Genomic DNA, 23,686 nt, shown 5'->3' on the forward strand with positions numbered 1-23,686 from the left:
GAGTGCTTTGCAACTGGGTTCTCAAGATTATTTTTAATGCCCGGAGACTCCAGGGCAATCCTGGAGTATTGACAACCCTGTGATTTAACAAGCTTCAAATGAATTTTTCATTCCATTTGTTGAATATAAAATAAAAATGATACAGATTGCACTACAAAATGCTTTAGAATATGCCTAATAAAGTGGGAAAAGCTAACCTTTTTCAGGGAAGTTTGTCCAACCACCATTACACTGGCTTCAGAATAATTCAAGTCACCAACAAAGACTGAATAGCCCTAACAGCAATAAGACAGATGTAAGAAACACAAAAGATGTTAACAGGTTGCGGTCTCCTCTACATTGGAGAGACCAAACGTAAACTGGGCGACCGCTTTGCAGAACACCTGCGGAAGAATGACCCAAACCTCCCTGTCGCTTGCCATTTTAACACTCCACCCTGCTCTCTTGCCCACATGTCTGTCCTTGGCTTGCTGCATTGTTCCAGTGAAGCCCAATGCAAACTGGAGGACCAGCACCTCATCTTCCAACTAGGCACTTTACAGGACTGAATATTGAATTCAACAACTTTAGATCTTGAATTCCCTCCTCCATCCCCACCCCCTTTCTGTTTCTTCCCCCTTCCTTTTGTTTTTTCCAATAATTTATATAGATTTTTCTTTTCTCACCTATTTCCATTATTTTTAAATCTTTTATGCCCTGTTAGCCTTTCCACCCCACCCCCACTAGAGCTGTACCTTAAGTGCCCTACCATCCATTCTTAATTAGCACATTCGTTTAGATAATATCACCACCTTCAACACCTCTGTGTTCTTTTGTCTGTGACATCTTTGGATTATCTGCTCCTATTACTGCTTGCTTCTCCCTACAACCACACCGACCGCCCCCCACCCCCCAACTTCTCTCTCCCCACCCCCAGCAACCCCCCCCGCCCCCCAACCAGCTTATTTTCACCCCTTTCCTAAGATTCACTCAGTTCTGTTGAAGGGTCATGAGGACTCGAAACATCAACTCTTTTCTTCTCCGCCGATGCTGCCAGACCTGCTGAGTTTTTCCAGGTAATTCTGTTTTTGTTTTTTCATTTTCATGTGTCTTGGCAGTCAGTCTTAGCCCGCTCGCACACGCTTTGCTTTGGCTGCCCAAGGCTTCCCTTGCAGTGACTGCGTTCTACCGGCAGGGTTCGTTGGCTGGCGCAGTGCCAGATTTACTTGGCCTTTTGATTGCTTGCGATTGTTCGACCAATCTGGGTGCGTCCTTGCGTTGCCCATAGTTACGGCTTCGGCTGCGGATCGAGATCCAAACAAGAGGCTCGCCCCGAAGGGAAGGTGCTCGGTGGCCGCATTTCTGATTCCTGTAACCAGGTTGGTGTGTTGCTGCTCCGCTTTATGATCTTCAGCTGGTGAAAGATGCTCTTTGCGTAATGTGAGTGAAGATTGGTCGAGATGTTCCCGGCATGAACTATCCCAGGACAAATTCACAATGTTCCTGAGCTTCACTCGATTAATTAATTAATTTTGACCTCGTGAGAGCAAATTACTTTCCTCCAATGTGTTTTCCTGACCCAGTATATTCTCCTAATCCCCATAACTAAGATAATACTGGGACCTTTTCTGTAGTGAAAGTAGAGAATGCTGGAAATATTCAGGTTTGGGAGCATCCGTGCTGACAGAAACAGGGTTAACGGGCTGCATTTTGTGGAGGCAGCAAAATTCCTGCTGCCAGAGCTGAAAGCAAATGGTAACCCTGCTCCAGCTGGCAGCAGAACTCAGGGAGGCATATCTCTGGTGGCAGCAGCTCAAGAGCTACCATCTCAATTAGAGTGCCATCATGGCACTGAGGCTGCAACTGCAGGGAGAGAGCACCTCAATGATTGGGTGCCTTTGAAAAAAGGTAAGTGGGTTTTGGGGACAGGCAGACGGGCCCTGGCATTTGGGGTGGGGGAGAGCAATATTGTCTCCTGGAAGGCCTTCCTTGGGCTATGCCCTTAAGGGTGGGCAACCTTCCCCCCCCCCCCCCACCCCCCCAAGCTGCTAGGTTTCACCTGATGTTCTCACCATGTGGAGATGGGCCCCCAAGTGGGAAGGGACCCATAATTGGTCACTTAAGATCCAACCTTCCCACTGCTGGTAAAAAAGACATGGCGGCTGGAAGATGTTGGGCAACCCCAACACCTTCCCATGCCATTTACAAGCCACCTCACCGACCCCCCGCCCCAGCCCCCAACACCTTCCCATGCCATTTACAAGACTCCCCCCCCCCCCCCCCCCCCCCCCACCACTGTGTCTCTAAAGAGCTGGTAAAATTCCAGCCAATCTTCCAGGTTGATGATCTTTTTCTGAACTGGAATATGTAAAAAATTTAACAGAACAAACAAATGTAGAGACAGGGAAAGGGAGGAACAAAATATAAGGTCTTTGATAGGGTGGGAAGCAGTAGAGATTAATTTATAAAAGGGATGATGGTGCAACTTAAATACAGTAGTAATGGGCCAAGTAAAATAACAAAAGATTATACTGGTTTAGGCTCTCCTTAAACTTCTCTGGTGGTCACCTTAAACAATAGAGTGCTGCACCTGCATCAAGATCCTTTTGTGAAATACCCCTGTAGGCATCTAGAAGTATCTGATTCATCATTTTTTAACATGTCTAGTAACACATGGTACGAACTGTCAGGCAGGAGGATGTAATTGCAATTTTTAAAGAGATGTTTACTTCCCTTAAGTATTAAATTAGGCTATATAGGTTGCTTTTGAGCTGGTAAGGGAGGGATGAGGGGTCTCCATTTAGTGGTAAGGGTAAGCAGAAACAGACGTGGAGCTGCTCAAAGCAGCAAAGTTTTGCGATGTGTAGTATGAAGGTGATAGTTCAGTAGAAAATAAATTAGGGTAAGGTGCTCATAAGCCTATCAAGTCATGTCTTCCAGTCTTATTAGTTCCAATAATTCTGACATGTTCCCCTGCTCACTATATATTGATGTGTGCCATGACTTAATCTTCCAATGGGGCAGTATGCGGATGAACTCTGTCCTTTTTGTCTTCACCTGCTCCTCCATATTATGTCTGTGTGACCTGTAAGAAAGAAAGTAGTGTGTTAGCTATAGCCTAATATGATGTCTTGAAGATATGCATGTCAGGGTTTGATAGTGTGTGAAACATGGCACAGGTGTGAGGAGGTGAGGGAAATAATAGTGTGGACAGTAGCAGGTACAGAGTGTTGCAGCACAACAGGAGGTGGAGTGAAGTGTGCTGCAGTAGTTGGAGGAGAGTGATGGGGAGAGAATGTCTCCAAGCAGGCCATGCAGAAGTCAGCCTTTTAATTTGAAAGAGCCACACTCTTAAGCAAATCACCAGCGCACTCCAAAACAAATGAGAGGATACATGGGTCAGAAGTTTTAAAAAAAGACTTGCAGTCATTCAGTGCAGGGGTAAAGGTAGTTCAGGGTTCAGCAGATAGTAATGAGCGATCTAAATTAGGTATCGTACCCTGGATGGAACAAAGCAAACACTTAACAGAAGAAGTTCAGGTGAAGGGAAGGATGGCTAAAGTATGTACTTCTATATTTATAGACTTGTACAGTTTTACTTCTGGGCATTGCTTTTTAGAGTAAAACAAATTTACATTGTGGAAAAAACTTACAAATTGACCTAATTACTTTGAAAAAAATATTTATTACAGTGAAAATGGCAAAGAAGAAGAAAGACAACAAAGGAAGTAATGATGATAAATTGACTTTGGCAGAAGCTTTTCTGCAATTTCGGTAAGTTCATATATCTTTGAGTTGATAGTGTTATTTTAATTTGTAGCAGTTTTCTTTATTTTTTGAACCAGACTCCTTTTCTGATTTTATTTTATCCATTCAGTTTATTTTTGTTTCTTCTTGCCATGCATTGTCCCTAGCAGGACTGTAGTAACTCCCTCAGTCACTTCATGGCTTCATACAATGACTTCATTCAGATCATGTAGATCTCAAGTTCGCTCCTAAGTCTAGCTAGATTAGTACCAGTGTATAATTAGCTTCAGCATTAGGGTTAGGTTGTGAAAAACTGGTCAGGATTCTTGCTCCTGATTACTCTTTTGTTGCTGGAAATATAAATGTTGGCCAAAGGCAGCTATGATGCTCCCTGTCAGCTTGATTGGCTGCCAGCATTAACCATTTCACATAAATAACAGTTATTTTTAAGGTCCAAAAGGGCAATTAGTGCATGGAACTATACCTCAGCAAGATAGTTAGCCCCCTTCAGAAAGAAATTTTGCCATTATCTGATCTTCAATCCAGGTTAATATTTTACCGTGAACTTTGTGAGCCCTTATCTTGCATATTAGCCTTTTGTGCAGCACCTTATTGTACACTTGAATTTCCAAAAGTCATTCAACATCTATTGGTTCTCCTATATCTAATCCTACTAGTTACTTGCTCAAAAAAACTCAAATAAGTTTGTCAAACATGATTTTCCTTTCATTTAACCATGTTGACTTCTTAAAAATTCTTTCATGGGACATGGCCGTTGCTGGATAGGCCAACGTTTTCATTGCCCATCCCTAATTGCCCTTGAGAAGATGGCGGTGAGCTGCCTTCTTGAACGCAGCAGTCCATGTGTTGTAGGTGCACCCACAGTGCTATGATTTTCTAAGTGCATTGCTATGACCTTGTTAATAATAAATGCTAGCATTTTCCAGATGACTCATGTCAGGCTATTTGGCTTGTAGTTCCCTATTTTCTCTTCCCTCCTTTCTTGAATAATGGTGTTAAATTTGTTACCTTCCAATCCGCTGGAACCATTCTCGAATCTAGGGAATTTTGGGAAAACCTTAACCAGCACATCCACTATCTTTGCAGCTACCTCTTTTAGCACCCTAGGATGCAGGCCATTAGCTCCTTGGGGATTAGTCAGGTTTTACTCCCTAAGTTTCTCCAATACTTTTTCTCTGCTGATATTAATTACCTTAAGATCTTCACTCTTATTAGCCCCTTGGTTACCCTCTATTCCTTATTTAACTTGTGTCTTTTACTGTGCAGACAGGCACAGAATATTTGTCTAACATCTCTTCTGTTTTTTCATTCACCATGATCATTTCTCCTGTCTCTTCTTCAAAGGGACTAACATTTATTTTAGTTACTCACTCTTAATAGCCCCTTAGTTGCCCTCTATTTCTTACATAACTTGGACAGAATTTTATGCCGGCGGGATTTAACAGTCCCGCTGAAGTTGATGGACTTTTGAATGGCTCACTGCATTTTACGACCCCACTCCTGCCATAAAGGGCCGTAAAGCTCTGCCCCTTGTCTTCTATTGTGCAGACAGGTACAAAATATTTGTTCAACATCCCTTCCATTTTTTCATTTACCATGATAATTCCTCCTGACTGCCTCTAAAGGACTAACATTTATTTTAGCCACTCTCCTTTTTCTATACTTGTAAACGCCCTTACTGTCTGTTTATATATTCCTAGTTAGTTTACACTCCTATTTTATTTATTAGCCTTTTTTATCAACTTCTTCATCACCCTTTCCTGGGTTTCTAAAGCTGTCCAAATCCTCAGACTTACTACTATCTTTGAAATATTATCAGCCTTTTCTTTCAACCTAACACCACCCTTAATTTCCCTGGTAAGCCACAGGTGGAACTTTCTTGCTGTTTTTGGAATGTATTTTTGTTGAAAATTTTGAATTGTTTCTGTAATCATTTCCTACTGTTTACTTACCGCTGTACCTTTTAGCCTATTTACTCAATCAACCTTAGCCAGTTCCCCCCTCATACCTATGTATTTGGCTTTGTTTAAGTTTAAGATTTCTGTTTGGGACTGGAATATGTCACTTTCAAACTTGATATGGAATTCAGAAATAAGAACAAATATTGCTAGTAAACTCAGCAGGTCAGGCAGCATTTGTGGAGAGAAACAGTTAACATTTCAGGTTGATGATCTTTCATCAGAACTTTCTCATCTTTCAGACTGACTTTGTTGATTTGTTTTGCCAAGTCTGTATGAATCTGAAAGTCTCCCACGAATATTACATTAGCTTTGTTACAAGCTCCAATTATTTACTTGTGATTACATAGGATATATGGCACAGAAACTGGCCATTCGGCTCAACCAATCCATGCCAGTGTTTCAAGCCTCCTTGCACCTTTCCTCATCTAAATCTATCATCGTAACCCTCTATTCTCTTCTTCTTCACATGCTTGTCTAGCTTCCCCTGAAGTGCATCTATACTATTTGCTTCAACTATTTATTGTGGTAGTAAGTGCCACATTCTCCCCACTCTTTGGGTGAAATAGCTTCTTCTGAATTCTCTATTAACTTCTTCATGACCATCTTATATTGATGGCCTCTAGTTATGTTCTTCCCCATAAGAAGAAACATTCCCTCTGTATCCAGTCTATCAAAACCTTTTCTAATTTTAAATACCTTCTTTTTTCAAGAGCTCTGTCTAATGGTGTATAACTACCATGAAAGGCCTATAAATTACTCCAACCAGTATTTTCTAACCTCAGTTATTCTTAATCTCCACCTATACTGATTCCACTTATCTTCTGATCCAAGATCCTTTCGTCATCCATTATGATCAGGACTACTTCTCCTTTTCTATTGTCTGTCTTTTGAAAATGTTATGTACCCTAGAATATTTATTTCCCAACCCTGGTCACTTGTAACCATATCTCTATAATGGCAATTAGATCTAAACCATTTATCACTATTTGTGCAGTATCCCTGTTTGGTAGGAACACCACCGCCTGCATGTTCCCCTTCAAGTCACACACTTTCCTGACTTGGAAATATATTGCTGATCCTTCACTGTCGCTGTGTCAAAATCCTGGAACTCCCTCCCTGACATCACATTGGGTGTACCTATGCCATCAGAACCACAGTAGTTCAAGAAGGTGGCTCACCAGCACTTGCAGAAGGGCAATTAGGGATAGGTCATAAATGCTGCCCTGCTGGTGATGCTCACATCCCAAGAATGAATTTAAAAAGATCATTACCGAGCAGCAATTACAAACTCCCAAGGAACCTTGACTTTGTACCATGATCATGCAGTCTGAGCTCATATATAGAAATGACTACTATCTGCCTGGCAGTGATTTTCCATGAATTAACCAATTAGTGCCCATGGGGTATGCTTGTCATCCAATTAAGGATAGAAGGAGCTGAAGTCTTTCACTTACCTAAATTAGCTACCTATCATTTGCCAGTGGGTAGTGGTTCTGCCTCTGGGAAAATGGCTCGGTGGCAGCAAACCACCACGCTGGCCAGCAGCATTAAGTTACACAGCACATGGGGGCAAAAATTCTACCCATAGTTCCTATTTCCATACAGTTAAGCAAATGGAAGTTTCAATTCCAGGGTACAAATTTAGCAATACAAGTTATTTCCTTTCAGCTTTTCCTTAGGATCCATAGTTTTCTCAAAGTACCTGTCCACAGTTGCATTAGGTTCCAGGATGCATGCCTATATACATCCATACTTGGATAATGAGTTCAGAGTTCCAAGCTTGTAGTCTTTGTGTCCAGTAGGTGCTTAAAATGGTGCAAGGGTTGGGATTTATAGTACAGTAGATGACTGTTAAACGAATAATGATTTTACCAAGTAATTCTATTCACTTGGAAAAACTCAGCAGGTCTGGCAGCATCGGCAGAGAAGAAAAGAGTTGACGTTTCGAGTCCTCATAACCCTTCGACAGAACTTGAGTTCGAGTCCAAGAAAGAGTTGAAATATAAGCTGGTTTAAGGTGTGTGTGGGGGGGGGGCGGAGAGATAGAGAGAGAGAGAGGTGGCCAACTCCAGCATGATGCCACCACCAAACACATCTTCCCTTCACCCCCCTTATCGGCATTCCGTAGGGATCGCTCCCTCCGGGACACCCTGGTCCACTCCTCCATCACCCCCTACTCCTCAAACCCCTCCTATGGCACCACCCCATGCCCACGCAAAAGATGCAACACCTGCCCCTTCACTTCCTCTCTCCTCACCGTCTAAGGACCCAAACACTCCTTTCAAGTGAAGCAGCATTTCACTTGCATTTCCCCCAACTTAGTCTACTGCATTCGTTGCTCCCAATGTGGTCTCCTCTACATTGGAGAGACCAAACGTAAACTGGGCGACCGCTTTGCGGAACACCTGCGGTCTGTCCGCAAGAATGACCCAAACCTCCCTGTCGCTTGCCATTTTAACACTCCACCCTGCTCTCTTGCCCACATGTCTGTCCTTGGCTTGCTGCATTGTTCCAGTGAAGCCCAACGCAAACTGGAGGAACAACACCTCATCTTCTGACTAGGCACTTTACAGCCTTCCGGACTGAATATTGAATTCAACAACTTTAGGTCGTGAGCTCCCTCCCCCATCCCCACCCCCTTTCTGTTTCCCCCTTCCTTTTTTTTCCAATAAATTATAAAGATTTTCCTTTTCCCACCTATTTCCATTATTAAAAAAAAAACCCCCACTAGAGCTATACCTTGAGTGATCTACCATCCATTCTTAATTAGCACATTCGTTTAGATAATATCACCAACTTTAACTTTAACACCTATGTGTTCTATTGTACTATTGTCGTTGACATCTTTTGATGATCTGCTTCTATCACTGCTTGTTTGTCCCTACAACCACACCCCTTCCCTCCACCTCTCTCTCTCTCTATCTCTCCGCCCCCCACACACACACCTTAAACCAGCTTATATTTCAACTCTTTCTTGGACTCGAACTCAAGTTCTGTCGAAGGGTCATGAGGACTCGAAACGTCAACTCTTTTCTTCTCTGCCGATGCTGCCAGACCTGCTGAGTTTTTCCAGGTAATTCTGTAATTCTTGGTGGGCAGGATTTCCATCCTTGTGTCCTTGATCCCAGATAGGCCCGCCAGTGCCTCGTTAAGTGCCTAATCGGCACCTCATTTGGCTGGTCTTCCCAAAAAGAGGCAATTTGGGCTCTTGCTAGCTTTCTAGCCAGCGGGCAAGAGCCCTGTCTTCTCCATTAAATACCACCCTATGAATAGAAGATTCACCAGATATTAACACTTTAGAATTTGTTGTGCTAATGTTCATTTGTCATATGTAAAGAGTCAAGCCAAATGTTATGTAGCACCTGGCTATTTTATTAAGTATCATGAATAATGCCTTTCGTGTGTACCTAGTTGGAACTGCTTCTCCTTCCCTAATGTCTCTGTAAATCTAACCTATTGAATCATTTTGTGGAAGTGATATGTAGTTTGGAGCTTTATACTGAGTAAATAGCTACACTAGCCTCCTTAATCACTGGTGAAGTTTGTAGGGGTAGAGTAAGCCCCTTGAATTTCATACTGAATCCTCATTTTGGGAATTTTCAAATGGCAGCATTCTGGAGCAAGTTGAGGAACAGCTTGAGTTATATAATTAGATATTTGTTGGTACCTTCTAGGCTTGTAATGATCTCTTGTTATAAAACAATGATTAAAGCCATGCATGCATTTTTTCACAAAAGTATTCACACTTATGTCACTTCTGTCAAACATTGAAAAGAACAAAACCATCATTTTTGGCCTATGCCACAAATTCCATCCCCCACACTAGCCAATGTCTCAGGTTGAATCCAATTTCCCATTTCACCTGGAGTCGAGATTTTGACCCCATAACCTCTCCACCTCTGTAACTTTGCTCAGCTCCTCCCATGCATCAGCCCATCTACTGCTGAACACTCCTCAATGCATTGTTACCTCCCGACTCCATTATTCCAATGCTTTCTTAGCCGACCTCCCATCATCCACCCTCCACTAACTTCAGCTCATCCAAATCTTTGTTGCCCATATCCTAAACAAGCTCTGCTCACACTCCATCCCTGTGCTTTCTAACCTGCAATGTTTCCCAATGTCTCATCTTAAAATTCTCATCCTCATGTTCAAATCACTTCCCTATCTCTAGTATCTTCCTACCAAAGAGCGCTCTAAGAATTGTGTTTTCCGCCAACTCTGGCTTCTTGTGCCTCCCGCCCTCTCCTTGTCTCAATATCCCATCAGCTGTCTAAATCCTAAACTCTGCCTTTCTGCTTGGTGTCAATTTTTGTCTGATTATACGTTAGCAAAACACTCTGGGACTTTTTCTACATGAAAAACACTATTTGCAAGTTGTTGCTGTTCTACATTGCACTTGTGAATTTATTACTTCTGAATTATCAGATTTTTCTCATTTTCTGCATAGTTGAGTAAAATATTGTTCACCATTATATAAAATGTGTTAGGAATTGGTAATGCAAGTGATATTTACTTGGGATTATATGTCCTCTTGAATTATGTTTGTAAATGAGACTAGTGGATGTTTCTTTCCAGCACCATCATCTGATGCTCTGTTTGTATCTATCCGTATCTATCCTGAATGCTCCTTCAGTGAAAAAAATAAATGTTCATGAACTGTGTTCAATGTATTAACTATTCATGTTATCTTAGATTTCAGTTAAAAGAAAAGGCTATTGAAAAATTAACCTACACTATACAACAGCACCAAGAAATGAATGCACAAAGCAGAGAACAAGTAAGGCATTGTCACATGAATAAAAACCAATGTTCTTCAGTTACCTTTGCAATAGATTAAGAATCTTTTGTGAACATTTTTGTACGTTAAAGCCATTATTCAACAAAACAATTATCACCCGGAAAAATATGATGGAAAAATGCAATTAAAAAATCCACAAACAAACAGCAATTTGAGCAAAGTAAAATTCAGTCTGACCTGTGCACTCAGATTGCTAATCTAAATTGTTTGGGTAATATTGTAACACAATGGCCACTGCATAATTTGTTTTAATGGCGACTTGCCGCCTGTCTCCCTTAATAGATTTGTTTCACGTGGCATTGTTTACATTGACGTATGAATATTTGGATTAGATTAGGTTGTAATTTGTGACACTGCCATGTATCCTTGCCTTAGCAGCTCTTCTTTAGCATGAATAATGGTGTGTGGAATGATGTTATGAATCCTTTAACATTAAAACAGATGGCTTTCTTGATTTGGGCATGAAAATTTGTAAAAAAAAGAGAAAATATGTTCTTTGTCACCAGCTTTTCTCACCCTCACTGAATTTATTGTACTAGTGACATCCCACTTATATTTTTCTGCTTTACAAACCTGGCATGCAAATTTCATTTGGAGTTACTACAAAGCAAACAGTACTAGAAGGCTAGAAAATTTTACTCAACCTCCACTCTCCCAGTTGGGCTGATTCTTGCCAGTCCATTGGGTTCAGGCTGGGAGGTGAGAGAGTTGGCAATATGGCAGGATGAGGTGTGAGAAAGGAAGCCTGACATGTTCCCACCGCCATGGCATAATGCCAGCAGCAGAACCTTAGTGACGTGGTCACCCTCCAGGCAGACAATTGAGCCACTTAAGGGCCCAATTCCCACTCCCAAAGACATTTTGCCCACATTGGGAGGGCCCATCTGTTAATTGGCCTCTGCTGGCAAAATGCCACCCCAGGTTCTTGCTGCCCACCGAAGCGAGGTCAGCTTTATTATACTATTTAATTGAATATATTGGCTTATTGTTCAAATTACTGACTATGATTAAATTGAAACTTAGTAAACAGATGATTACTGAGAATATATGAGTTTATTAACTAATTTTTGTTTCTCCCTCACCAATGTTCATCTTATCCTTTAACACCTGAAGATATGAACTTCTTATTGGGCTACAGTTCCATGGGTGCTAGTTGCCCTCTAATATCATACTTGGACTGGCCTATTATTTACACCTAAGCATTGGCAGTGCATGTGAGCAAGCCATTTAACTTTGTGGATCATGACAGTTGAGCCCCATCCTATCCTCACTCAATGCGAACACAATGGCATTTCTGAGCAATAATGAGGATCGGAAACTCAGTTATTTTGGCCAGTATAAGTTCGAATATTGAGACCAATTTTAGCGTCCTTATCTGCACTCCAGCTGAGGTCAGCTAATGCAATACAGATGAGGGGAACTCGCGATTTCTCTGCTCTATATCATTCATCTATTCTCATCCTAGCTTAACAAATATTGCATGTACTTGACACCTATATGGTGGACACTGTTACTTTCTCTGCCTTGAGACTTAAATGATTAATTAATAATTGCGATGCATTTTGAGGTTTAATCCAAACATTAATGGTATTGTTAGAAGCACTTGTTTCCTTCCCTATTTATGGGTTTCACTGCAGTATGCACAATTACTGTTCTTAAACTGGTTATTTATGTAAATGTGGCCTATTAGGTCTTTCTGTATCCTTTAAACATCAGGTTGTGTTTTTGTGACACAGGTATAAACTTGCCATTTGCTCAGTGAACACAAACTTGCATCCTAACTTAGTGTGCCGTTATTCTATGCAATAATCTTTTCATCCTGATAAACCTTCTTCTTAAACTCCATTTTATTCTTCCTGTGAGTGAGGACTTTCTCCTTTCATTGAACAGCGGAAGTGACTGCCCTTGACATCAAGGCAGCATTTAACCAAGTGTGGCATCAAGGAGCCCTAGGAAAATTGAAGTCAGTGGAAAACCCTCCTCTGCCTGGAGTAATTCCTAGCACAAAGGAAGATTGTTGTGGTTATTGGAGGCCAATCATCTTAGAACCTGGTGTCAGGTTTGATTTTTGTGCTCAAGTCCTGAAGTGGGACTTGAACTCACAACCTGAGACAAGGAGACTATCAACTAAGCATAGCTAACATTCAGTGACAGTATCAGCACTAAATACTCCCATAACAACAGAGAAGGCATAACTAGATGCAGATTAAAACATTTTTAACACAAACATTTAACATTTTTAAAACAAAAGAAACTCAATTTCAAAAAATATTTTTGTTTGGGGTGGAGTTAATGGGAGGGGTGGGGTGTTGACGAGGGGGGAAGACCAAGTGGAGTATACAATGATGACATCGCATACGTTTGATGTAATCTACATTACCTTGTGTTTGGGTACAAACAAAAGTTTGACAAATACATTTTCTAGCAGATTGTACCAATACTGATTTAATAATATTGTATTTATCTGCACTTTCATAAGAATGAACAGTTGAAGAAGGAGCAGAAGGAACACATCAGAAGACTAGTCAGAAAGGCCAACGATCTGGAGAAAGAACTGGAACGCAAGGAGATAATTAACAATGAGCAAGTAGATCAGGCCATGAAAGAAAAATTGGAACTAATTAAACATCACAAACAGCAAACGCAAAGTTAGTAGTTATATTAGCTGAATTCGTTCTTTCAAGACCTTTTCTACTCGCATTTTTGTCAACTTACAAACTCACCAGAATATGCAAAATGTGGCTTACTGATGAAAATGTATCTTAATATTCAAAGAAACAGTTACTCATTTGCAGACCTTGACACTTTGTGGCAATCGCCTGTCTATTTATATTTCTTGCTTTCACTTTTAATTTTGCAATCTGACAAGTGATACCTGGGCTGAAGTTTCATGACTGCACAGAGAGAGATTCTGAACAAAAATGGCCACTGAGCAGCTAATTCAGAAATCCTATCTCGGCATCTGGCGCCGGCCATTTTCACTGGCACAGAAAAGGGGGCAGGTCATGAACCTGACATACTCCTATTTAGAAGCAGATGGTGCCATGTTAGAAATGCATATTTTAGAACTTGCAGAATTTTCATGGACTCAAGCATGACTTAGAAACCCTCTTAATTCACACCTGCAGAAGGAAGCATGAACCATGGGTTGGAGTGCTGAGTTTGCTTACTCAGCTGTCCTGGGAAATTAGTTTAATGGTTTTAACAGATTTATGAGCTTGTCCAGTGACTAATGTTTTTCAAATGCCTAGCCAAGCGATGTTTGTTTATTTTGACAGATTTCTGAGCTTTTCACAGGCTTTAGAAGCTTGAGCTCTGGATTTCGGATCTCAGGCGGCAGTTGGAGCTGCTATTGTGCATCCGTGAGGTTGAGAACTGCGTGGATAAAATGTTTAGGGAGGTAACCACACCGCAGATTAGCAACATGCAGGCAGAGTGGGAATGGATGACTGCCGGGCAGTCTATGAGAACCAGGCAGATAGTAGAGGAGTCTTGTTTGCTAACTGGTTTTCCATTTTGGATATTGGTGAAGACAATGGTTCCTCAGGGGAATGCAGCCAAAGTCAAGTCTATGGCACCATGGGCGGCTCAGTTGTACAGGAGAGGAGGAAGAAGAGTAGAAAAGCAATAGTAACAGGGGATTCAATAGTCAGAGGATCAGATTGGCATTTCTGTGGCAGTAAATGTGTGTTGCCTCCCTGGTGCCAAGGTCAAAGATCTCACATAGCGGCTGCTGGACATCCTTCTGGGGGAGGGTAAACACCAAACGGTCATGGTCCCCATTGGCATCAATGACATTGGTAGGAAGAGGGATGAGGCCCTGAAATTAGGAAGTTAAGATGAAAATGAAATAGGAGGACCAAGAAACTGATAAAAAGGAGAATAGAATATGAATGTAAACTAGCAAAAAATATAAAAATGGACTGTAAAAGCTTCTATAAGTACGCAAAAATGAAACGTTTGGCGAAGACAAATATGGGTCCATTAGAGGCAGAGTCAGGAGAATTTGTAATGGGGAATAGAGAAATGGCGGAGAAGCAAAATGATTACTTTGTGTCTGTCTTCACTCTGGAAGATACAAGAAATTTCCCAAATTAGAGATCCAAGGGAATAGGGAGAATGAAGAATTGAAGGAAATTTGTGTTTGTAAGAACATTGTATTGGGAAATTAATGAGACTGCAGATTGATAAGTCCCTGGGATCTGATATTTTAAATTCCAGAGTGTTGAAAGAGATAGCTATGGTGATAATGGGTGTACTGGTGATCATCTTCAAAATTTGTATAGATTCTGGAACTGTTCCAGCATCTTGGAAAGTAGCAAATGTCACCCCACTATTAAGAAGGAAGGGAGAGAGGAAACAGGGAGTTACAAACCTTGAGCATTGCTGAAAAAAGTGACATGTCGAAGCTTTTCATCGTGCACTCATCAGGACACTTTGCAAGACTACAAATATAAGGGGAAAACAACAATATATACTGTATGTGAAGAGAGCTGATTGGTTGGCAAGTGTACTCTGATTGGTAGAGGTGTTTCCATGGAGAATGCACCAGAGATGGCGACTGACAGTTAACTGCCAAACATTGTTTGAAATTTAAACCAGGCAGCTTGAATCTGCCTGGTCAAGGCATTGCCCTGAGGAATGAGTCAGCGAATGGTTGTCACTTATTTTGTTTAGCTGAAACAGTCGCAGCAGCGTTTGCATCATTAGATGGTGGGGAAAGCTTCAAGTCTTCTCTCACATCGCTCTTGTTCCTAGGTAGACTCTCAGTTCTCAGAATGAGATCACTCACAGGGCCCTGCTGACCAAAGCAAAGATCTTGGCCTGCCGTTCATGAGGCCAGAATGTGCAAGTTGTGAATGCAGAACTTGTTCCCGCTGCAAGTAGGTGGACATCCCCTGATTCACGGCTAGGAGAGATGTGACCACATACCCTCACTTAACTTTACTCTTTCTGGAACCTGTCAGCAATTAACATATTGCGGGCACATCTCCCACGTCTTCCTTCCTCCATGGCATGATCATGCTCATAATGACCCTCAGCAGCCTCCTGAGGAACCTAGATCTCCGGATCTTCATCCTCCAACGAGCTCTCATCCTCCTCCAGTTCATTCTCTGGCAGGGGTTCACCTTTGCATTGCCAGATTTTGAAGGGCGCAACACACTGCAATGATGCAGGGAACCCTGTCAGGAGTGTATTGTAGTGAGCCACCTGAACGGTCCAAACATCTGAAGTGCATCTTCAGAAGCTGTATGGTCTGCTCTATAAAGGAGCGTGTGGAGCTGTATGCACAGTGTTGTACCTCTCCTCGGAAGGACTCTTGAGGGCGACGCACCTGTGTCATCAGCCAATGTTTCAGTGGGTACCCCTTATCCCCAAGCAGCCATAATGGCCACTCGAAAATCTCAGGCACCTGAGTGTGACTGATGTAGGAGTCATGGTAACTCGCAGATACTGTGCACAAATATGTAGTATGTGCTTCTGGTGATCACACACTAGTTGTACATTGATGGAATGATAGCCCTTGCGGTTTATAAACATTAGGGGCTGTTGCCATGGAGCCCGTACAGCCACATGGATGCAGTATATTGCACCCTGCACTCTTGGGAAGTCTGAGATGGTGGTAAATCGAGCAGCCTGGCTATCTTCGTTCAGAGTAAACCTGACATAATGATGGGCCTTCCTGTAAAGGGCATCTGTGACCTCTTTTAGGCATCAATGTTTTGCGGGCTGAAATATGTCCCACAGGTCTCCTGTTGATCCTTAGAAAGAACCAGAGGCCAAGAAATTTAGTGCTGTGGTCACCTTTAAAGCCATTTGCAGCGGACACCCTCAGCCCCATGTGGCATCAGGTCTTCACGAAGAATGTGGCATATGTGCTGTACCAGAGCTCGGGACTAGTGCAGACATGCATGGCATTGCCTCTCGCTCATTTGTAAATAGGAGACTCTTCTACAGTAAACCCTAGGTCTGGTGAGTTGCACCCGTTGTCTGGGTCTCTCCTCCTGACCCTCCTGTTCGTGCTGTGGCTCTGCTTGACCATGTTCCCCTGCTGGAGTTGTGAGCGGAGTCGCCTCTCCCTCCTTCGCCTTCTCCATTGCATTAGGACCCTGCAAAAGGCAGCATTGAGACCTGGATGCAAATATGCTTTTGCCTTCTCTCTGAAAGGAAACATTGAAGACAGTGATGACTCAAGGGGCAAGCAAGTGTAGCTCAGAAGATGAAACATATGGAAACTGTAGGGGTTCATAGTTTTTCCTGCCCTACTTGCATGGTGACTGATGCTAACTTGTCACTGAGACACTAGCGCACACATCAAGGTGACCAAGATGACATCGCAGATATGTAAGATATTGAGCTGTGCATGGGATGCTAAAGTTTAATAGAGATGAGTGACCCATCCTAGCTCTGTGCTCCAATCTCTGATATGGCATATTAATGACCAGTTTTTTAATTAATTTATGAATTGTGGGTGTTGCTGGCTGGGCCAGCATTTATTACCCATCCCTAATTGCCCTTGAGAAAGTATTGGTGAGCTGCCTTCTTGAACCATTGCAATCCCTGTAGTGTAGGTGCACCCTCAGTACCGTTAGGGAGGGACTTGCAGGCTTTTGACCCAGCGACAGTGAAGGAACGGCAATATATTTCCATGTCGGGATGGTGAGTGGCTTGGTGGGGACTTCCAGTTAGTGTTATTCGCATGTGTCCGTTGCCCTTGTCCTTCTAGATGCAGCGGTCATGTGTTTGGAAGGTGCTGGGTGAGTTTCTGCAGTGCATCTTGTAGATGGTACACACTGCTGCCACTGTTCATCAATGGTGGAGGGAGTGAATGTTTTGGAAGAGGTACCAATCAAGCAGGCTGATTTTTCCTGTATGGTGTCAAGCTTCTTGCGTGTGTATTGTTGGAGCTGCAGTCATCCAGGCAAGTGGAGAGTATTCCATTACACTCCTGATTAGTGCCTTGTAGATGGTGGACAGGCTTTAGGGAGTCAGGAGGTGAGTTACCCATCACAAGATTCCTAGCTCTGACCTGCTCTTGTTGCCACAGTATTTATATGGCTAGTCCAGTTCAGTTTCTGGTCAATGGTAACCCCTGGGATGTTGATAATGGGAGATTCATCAATGGTAATGCCGTTGAATATCAAGGCGGATGGTTAGATCCTCTTTTGTTGGAGATGGTCGTTGCCTGGCACTTGTGTGGTGTAAATGTTACTTGCCACTTGTCAGCCCAAGCCTGGTTATTGTCCAGGTCTTGCTGCATTTGCACATAGACGGCATCAGTATCTGAGGAGTCATGAATGGTGCCGAACATTGTGCAGTCATTAACGAACATCCCCGCTTCTGACCTTATGGTGGAAGGAAGGTCATTGATGAAGCAGCTGAAGATGGTTGGGCCTAGGATCCTATCCTGAGGAACTCCTGCAGTGATGTCCTGAGATGAACTGAGAGGATTGACCTCCAACCACCACAACACGGTCAATTAGTGGATGCCCTTTGGCTTGTTAGGATTGTCAAATCTGGTGAACAGGTGACAGGCTTTCATTGATGGAATGCTATATATGACACAGCTGTGCCTCCTTCACTATTGCCTGCATTCCCAAATTTTAAATTCCTATGTATTACTCTTGAGATGTAGCAACTGTGATGTGAAGCCTTAGTTCTGAATAGCCCTTTAATAGTGCAAATGAAGCCATTGGCTTTCAGTAGCTTTCATCGCATGGAGGTCTCCCTCCTTTCTTTCTAAGCAGACTCTTCACCCTGTGGCAACAAGAAGTTAGAGAATGACCCCAGAAAGGCCCCCTTGTGTTGGCCCTCCTCCCTCACTGCCATCCACAGCCTTCCCTCCCCATATTCGCTCTTCCCTCTCAATGCCATTCCACAGCAAGAGAGAGAGAACATCGAGACTTCATGATGAGTGTGAGAGGGAGAGAGCAGTGAGACTTCATAAAAGAGGCATGAGAGGGAGAGGAGGAGATGATTAGTGAGAGATAAGTGAGTAAATACTTTATATGAAGTTTAAGGCATGTCAGTTCCGCTTGGCCATGTGGAATGTACATCTTGCGGGATGTGGGAAGTCGTGCAGGCACAAAGTGCTCTCGATGACTACATCTGCAGGAAGTGTCACCAGCTGCAGAAACTTGATCTCAAGGTTGCAGAACTTGAGCGGCGGCTGGAGTCACTGTGGTGAATCCTGTTAGGAAATAAAGATAGTTTAAGTGAGTTATATTGGTATATGTGGGTGTTAGGAATGAGTTTTAACTTTAATGTTTAAGTTTGATTTGTACTTCTGTATCTGTGTGTTACGAAAAGGTCAAGTTGAGTTTTAGATTCTCTTTAAAAGGTGCCTGCATACGACTGTAAGAGAAGTTCAGCAAACATAAGAGCAGAAAAACTGGGCTGTTGCCTAGCAACATGGGTTCAGAGAGGCAGGACCTTCCCACAGACACACACACACAAGAAACTAGAGGCAGCAGTTTTTGAGTTCAGTTTGAAAGTAGCTGCCAGAGAGAGATTGGAGCAAAAGGGACAGATGCAAATCCCAAACTAAAGAACAAAGTCTCCAAATCCAGGGGAATGGAACAGGAGAAAGTCCCAAGAATACCTTCTGGTCAAAGGAAGGACAGGAACTTGGAAAAGGCCTTGATAAGTGAAGTTAAGAGTGAGAGGTAGAGAAAGGCTCCAAGCTGCAGGAAGCAGAGTCAAAGCAATACCAAAGACTTGAGAGAAGTCAGAAGGTCCAAAGAGGCAACTGAAGGTCTGTAGCTCCCCGTATGGGCATGTGAAACAGTGGTGTACTGTTGACAGCTACGTTGGTGAGAGAGAGTGCGTGGAAGAAAGCTTGAATGCATGTGGTGACTCATGGGAGAGGAATATTGGAAGAAGAGTTCAAAATCCTGGAGGTGAACCGTTGTGGAAGGCATTTGAAAGAAAACATCGGTTTGGGAAAAAATTCCAAGGCGAGTTCTGGAAAGTGGAGATTGGAAACCCTCATGTGAAAGATGGAATTCAGTGAGACAGGTGGGCTCATGGTGTGACAAGCATCTCTGAGGAGTTGATGAGAGATCCAAGGCATCTGTTTGAGGTGGCATCTGTCACTTGGTTTCAGAATGTGGTGTGTCTGACCACAGGTCACCTATTGGCTTGTGGACTGTGTACTTTCTGTGAACATTAAATTATAAGATAGCTTTTGTAACTTGTGTTATCCCTACAAATCTGTATATATCTGTAAGGTAAAGATGTGGGTGAAGGAGTATTGTAATATAGTTAATCTTTTCTTGTTTAATAAATGTTTTATCCTTTTGTTAAAAGTTTGTACGTTGATGCTGGTGACTCTGTTCAGTAGCCACTCTCCACATATCTAACCCCCAAAAAAAGGATCTATCAAGCCAGGTTTCACCCTGGGATCAGGCTTGTCCAGTAATAACATCAGCAAGGATGGTACAATCCACAAGGCGGAGGATTACATGGTTAGCACATTTAGAGAGGTAGTCACAGCACAGCTAAGAAGTACATAGGCAGAGCAGAGATTGAATGGGCGACCGGCAGAGTATCTAAGAGAAAAAGGCAGGTGGTGCAGCAATCCCCTGAGGTTATCTCGCTCTCTAACCGCTTTTCCATTTTGGATATGGTGAGCGAGATAGTTGCTCAGAGGACTGTAGCAAGAGCCAGGTTCATGGCACCACAGGTGGCTCAGCTGCACAGGAAGGGAGGAGGAAGAACGTAAGTGCTATAGTGGTAGAGGATTCCATAGTAAGAGGAGCAGACAGGCGTTTCTGCGGCCGTAGATATGACTTCAGGATGGTAGTTGCCTCCCTGGTGCCAGGGTCAAGGATGTCACAGATCGCTTGCAGGACATTCTTTTGGGGGAGGGCAAGCAGCCAGAGGTCGTATTCCACATTGGGACCAACGACATAGGCAGGAAAAGGGACGAGATCCTGAAAGCAGACTTTAGTGGGTTAGGAAGGAAATTGAAAAGCAGGACCTCAGGAGCAGTAATCTCAGGATTACTCCCTGTACCACATGCTAGTGAGCATAAGAATAGGAAGACTGAGCAGTTCAATAAGTGGTTGGCGAAATGGAGTAAGAGGGAGGGCTTTAGATTTCTGAGGCATTGGGACTGGTTTTGGGGCAGATGGGACCTGTATAAGAAGGATGGTTTACACCTTAATAGGACTGGAACTAATGTCGTCACAGGGACATTCGCTAGTGCTGTTGGGGAGGGTTTAAACTAGATTGGCAGGGGAATTGGAACCTGAGAGGAAATTCAGGGAGGAGAGGAGAAAAACTGGCAGTGGGAAGTAGAGAAGTATTAATGATAAGGATATATCAGAGAGTAACATCAAGACAAATAGAATAGTTATATCAAACTCTCCAAGTAGTGTAGGCTGTTGTAAGTCATTTGATGGGATCAGAGCAAGGGGGAAAATTAAAAAGACTAATGTGCATGTATGTGAATGCATAGAGTGTGGCTAATAAGATTGATGAACTACAGGCACAGGTTGACAAATGAAACTGAGATTATTGCTATAACAGAAACCTGGCTCAACGAAGGGCAGGACTGGGCTTTAAATATTCCTGGGTACAAGGTATTTAGGAGGGACAGGAAAGGAAGAAAAGCGGGGTTGCGGGGTAAGTGGCAGTATTGATTAATGATGGTATTACAGTACTGGAGAGAGAGAGGATGTTCCAGAGGGGTCAGAAACAGAATCTCTCTGGCTAGAGGTAAGGAATGAAAAAGGTGCAACAACATTGATCGGTGTACTATATAGACCATCATCTAGCGGAAGGGATGTAGAGAAACAAATTTGCAAAGAAATTACAGAGAACTGCAAGAATTATTGAGTAATTATAATGGGGGACTTTAATTATCCAAAATATAGACTTGGAAAGGAATAATGCAAAGGGACAAGAAGGGCGAGAGTTCCTGGAGTGTGTTTAAGTTAATCTTCTGCAATATGTTTCCAGTCCAACCCAAGGGCAGGCACTGTTGGACCTGGTTCTGGGGAATGAGTTAGCCCAAGTAGATCAAATAACAGTGGGAGAGCATTTAGGTGACAGTGACCATTGTATCATAAGGTTTAGATTGGCCATGTAGAAGGACAAGGAGCAATCCAGAGCAGAGATAATTTATTGGGGGAAAGCCAACTTTGGTGGGATGAGATGCATCTGAGTCGAGTGAGTTGGAATCAAATGTTGGCGGAAAAGAAGATGGCTGAACAATGGACTACTTTCAAAGAGATAGTAGTATTGCAAGCAATATCAAGGTATAATCCCTTGAAGGGGAAAGATAGGACAAATAAATCTAGAACACCCTGGATGTAGAAAGCTATAAAGGTGAAGATGAAAAGGAAGAAGTACGCATCAGACAGATGTCAAGTACTAAATACAATGGAGAATCAGGCTGATTATAGAAGGACCAGAGGGAAAGTGAAAAAGCTAATCAGAAAAGCAAGGAGGGAGCATGAAAAGAGACTAGCAGCAAACATAAAAGGGAATCCCAAGTTCTTCTACAAGCATGTAAATAATAAAAGGGTGGTAAAAGAAAGGGTAGGGCCGATTAGGGATTTTAAAAAAAGACTTGCATGTGGAGGCAGGAGAAGTAGCGGAGGTATTAAACAAGTACTTTGCAGCTGTCTTTACAAAGGCAGAGGATGCTACCCAGGTCGAGGTGAGAGAGGAGGGAACTAGTACACTCAAGGAATTTACAATTCAGAAGGAGGAGGTGTTAGAAAGGCTATCTTTACTGAAAATTGATAAGGTACCAGGATCGGATGAGATGCATCCAAGGATACTGAGGGAGGTGAGAGTGGAAATTTGAGAGGCACTGGTGATAAATCTTCCAGTCTTCTTTAGACACAGGGGTGGTGCTGGAGGACTGGAGTATTGCGAATGTTGCACCATTGTTCAAGAGGGGGTGCAAGCATAATGCCGGCAACTACAGACCAGTCAGTTTGACTTCAGTGGTAGGGAAACTTCTGGAAACTATAGTTCAAGACAAAATCAATAGTTAATTAGACAGGTGCAGGATGACTAACAAAAGTCAGCATGGATTCATTCAGGGAAACTCATATTTAACTAACTTGCTGGAGTTTTTTGAGGTGGTAACAGAGAAGGTTTATAAAGGTAATGCTGTTGATGTGGTGTATATGGATTTTCAAAAGGCATTTGACACAGTGCCACACAACAGACTTGTGAGCAAAATTCTAGCTCATGGAATAAAAGGGAAAGTAGGCACTTGGATAAGAAATTGGCTGAGTGACAAGAAACAGAGTAGTGATAAATGGTTGTTTTTCAAATTGGAGGAAGGTCTGTAGTGGAGTTCCCCAGGGGTCAGCGTTGGGACCCTTGCTCTTCTTGATATATATTAATGACCTACACTCTGGTGTGCAGGGCATGATTTCAAAATTTGCTGATGATACGAAGATTGGAAGCATTGTCAATTGTGATGAGGATAGTCTCGAACTTCAGAAGGACATGGACATATTGGTGGATTGGGCAGACAAATGGTAGATGAAATTCAATGCAGAGAAGTGTGAGGTGATTCATTTTGGCACGAAGAATGTGGAGAGACCGTATAAAATAAAGGGAGAAACTCTAAAGTTGCAGGAACAAAGGGACCTCAGTGTATATGAACATATGTCATTGAAGGTGGCAGGGCATGTTGAGCGAGCAGTTAATAAAGCATATGGTATCCTAGGTTTTATTAATAGGAGCATTGAGTACAAGAGTAAGGAAGTCACATTGAACTTGTACAGGACACTACTTAGGGCTCATCTGGAGTATTGCATCCAGTTCTGGGCACCATACTTGAGGAAGAATGTGAAGGCATTGGAGATAGTATAGAGGAGATTCACAAGAATGATTCCAGGGATGAACAACTGGAGCTATGAGGATAGATTGGAGAGGTTGAGTTTCTTTTCCTTGGGGAAAAGAAGGCTGAAAGGAGACTTGATAGAGGTATTCAAGATCCTGAGGGATAAGGATAGGGTTAATAATGAGAAACTGTTCCCTCTCAAAAGTATATCAAGAACTAGGGGGCACGGATTCAAAATAATGGGCAAAAGGAGTAGAAGTGATGTGAGGAAAGATTTTTTCACCCAGAGGGTGGTTGGAGTCTGGAATGAACTTCCTGAAAGTTCCTGAGGCAGGTTAAATTGAAGTATTCAAAATGGAATTG

The 23,686-nt window shown here is 42.6% G+C and overlaps 1 protein-coding gene across 1 annotated transcript in view; it reads left to right on the forward strand.

The window, feature by feature from the left end:
- The first annotated feature begins 1,290 nt into the window (after positions 1-1,290).
- ccdc83 (coiled-coil domain containing 83) overlaps positions 1,291-23,686 on the forward strand; it is a 68,102-nt gene continuing 45,706 nt past the window's right edge. The window contains exons 1-4 of the mRNA XM_041198704.1: positions 1,291-1,358; positions 3,672-3,753; positions 10,404-10,488; positions 12,989-13,157. Of these exons, the coding sequence (XP_041054638.1) occupies positions 3,677-3,753; positions 10,404-10,488; positions 12,989-13,157 (331 nt within the window). The 5' untranslated portion in view covers positions 1,291-1,358; positions 3,672-3,676. The remainder of the gene's footprint in view (positions 1,359-3,671; positions 3,754-10,403; positions 10,489-12,988; positions 13,158-23,686) is intronic.

Source organism: Carcharodon carcharias, chromosome 11 (genome assembly GCF_017639515.1).
Source record: "Carcharodon carcharias isolate sCarCar2 chromosome 11, sCarCar2.pri, whole genome shotgun sequence".
Taxonomy (NCBI): Eukaryota; Metazoa; Chordata; class Chondrichthyes; order Lamniformes; family Lamnidae; genus Carcharodon; species Carcharodon carcharias.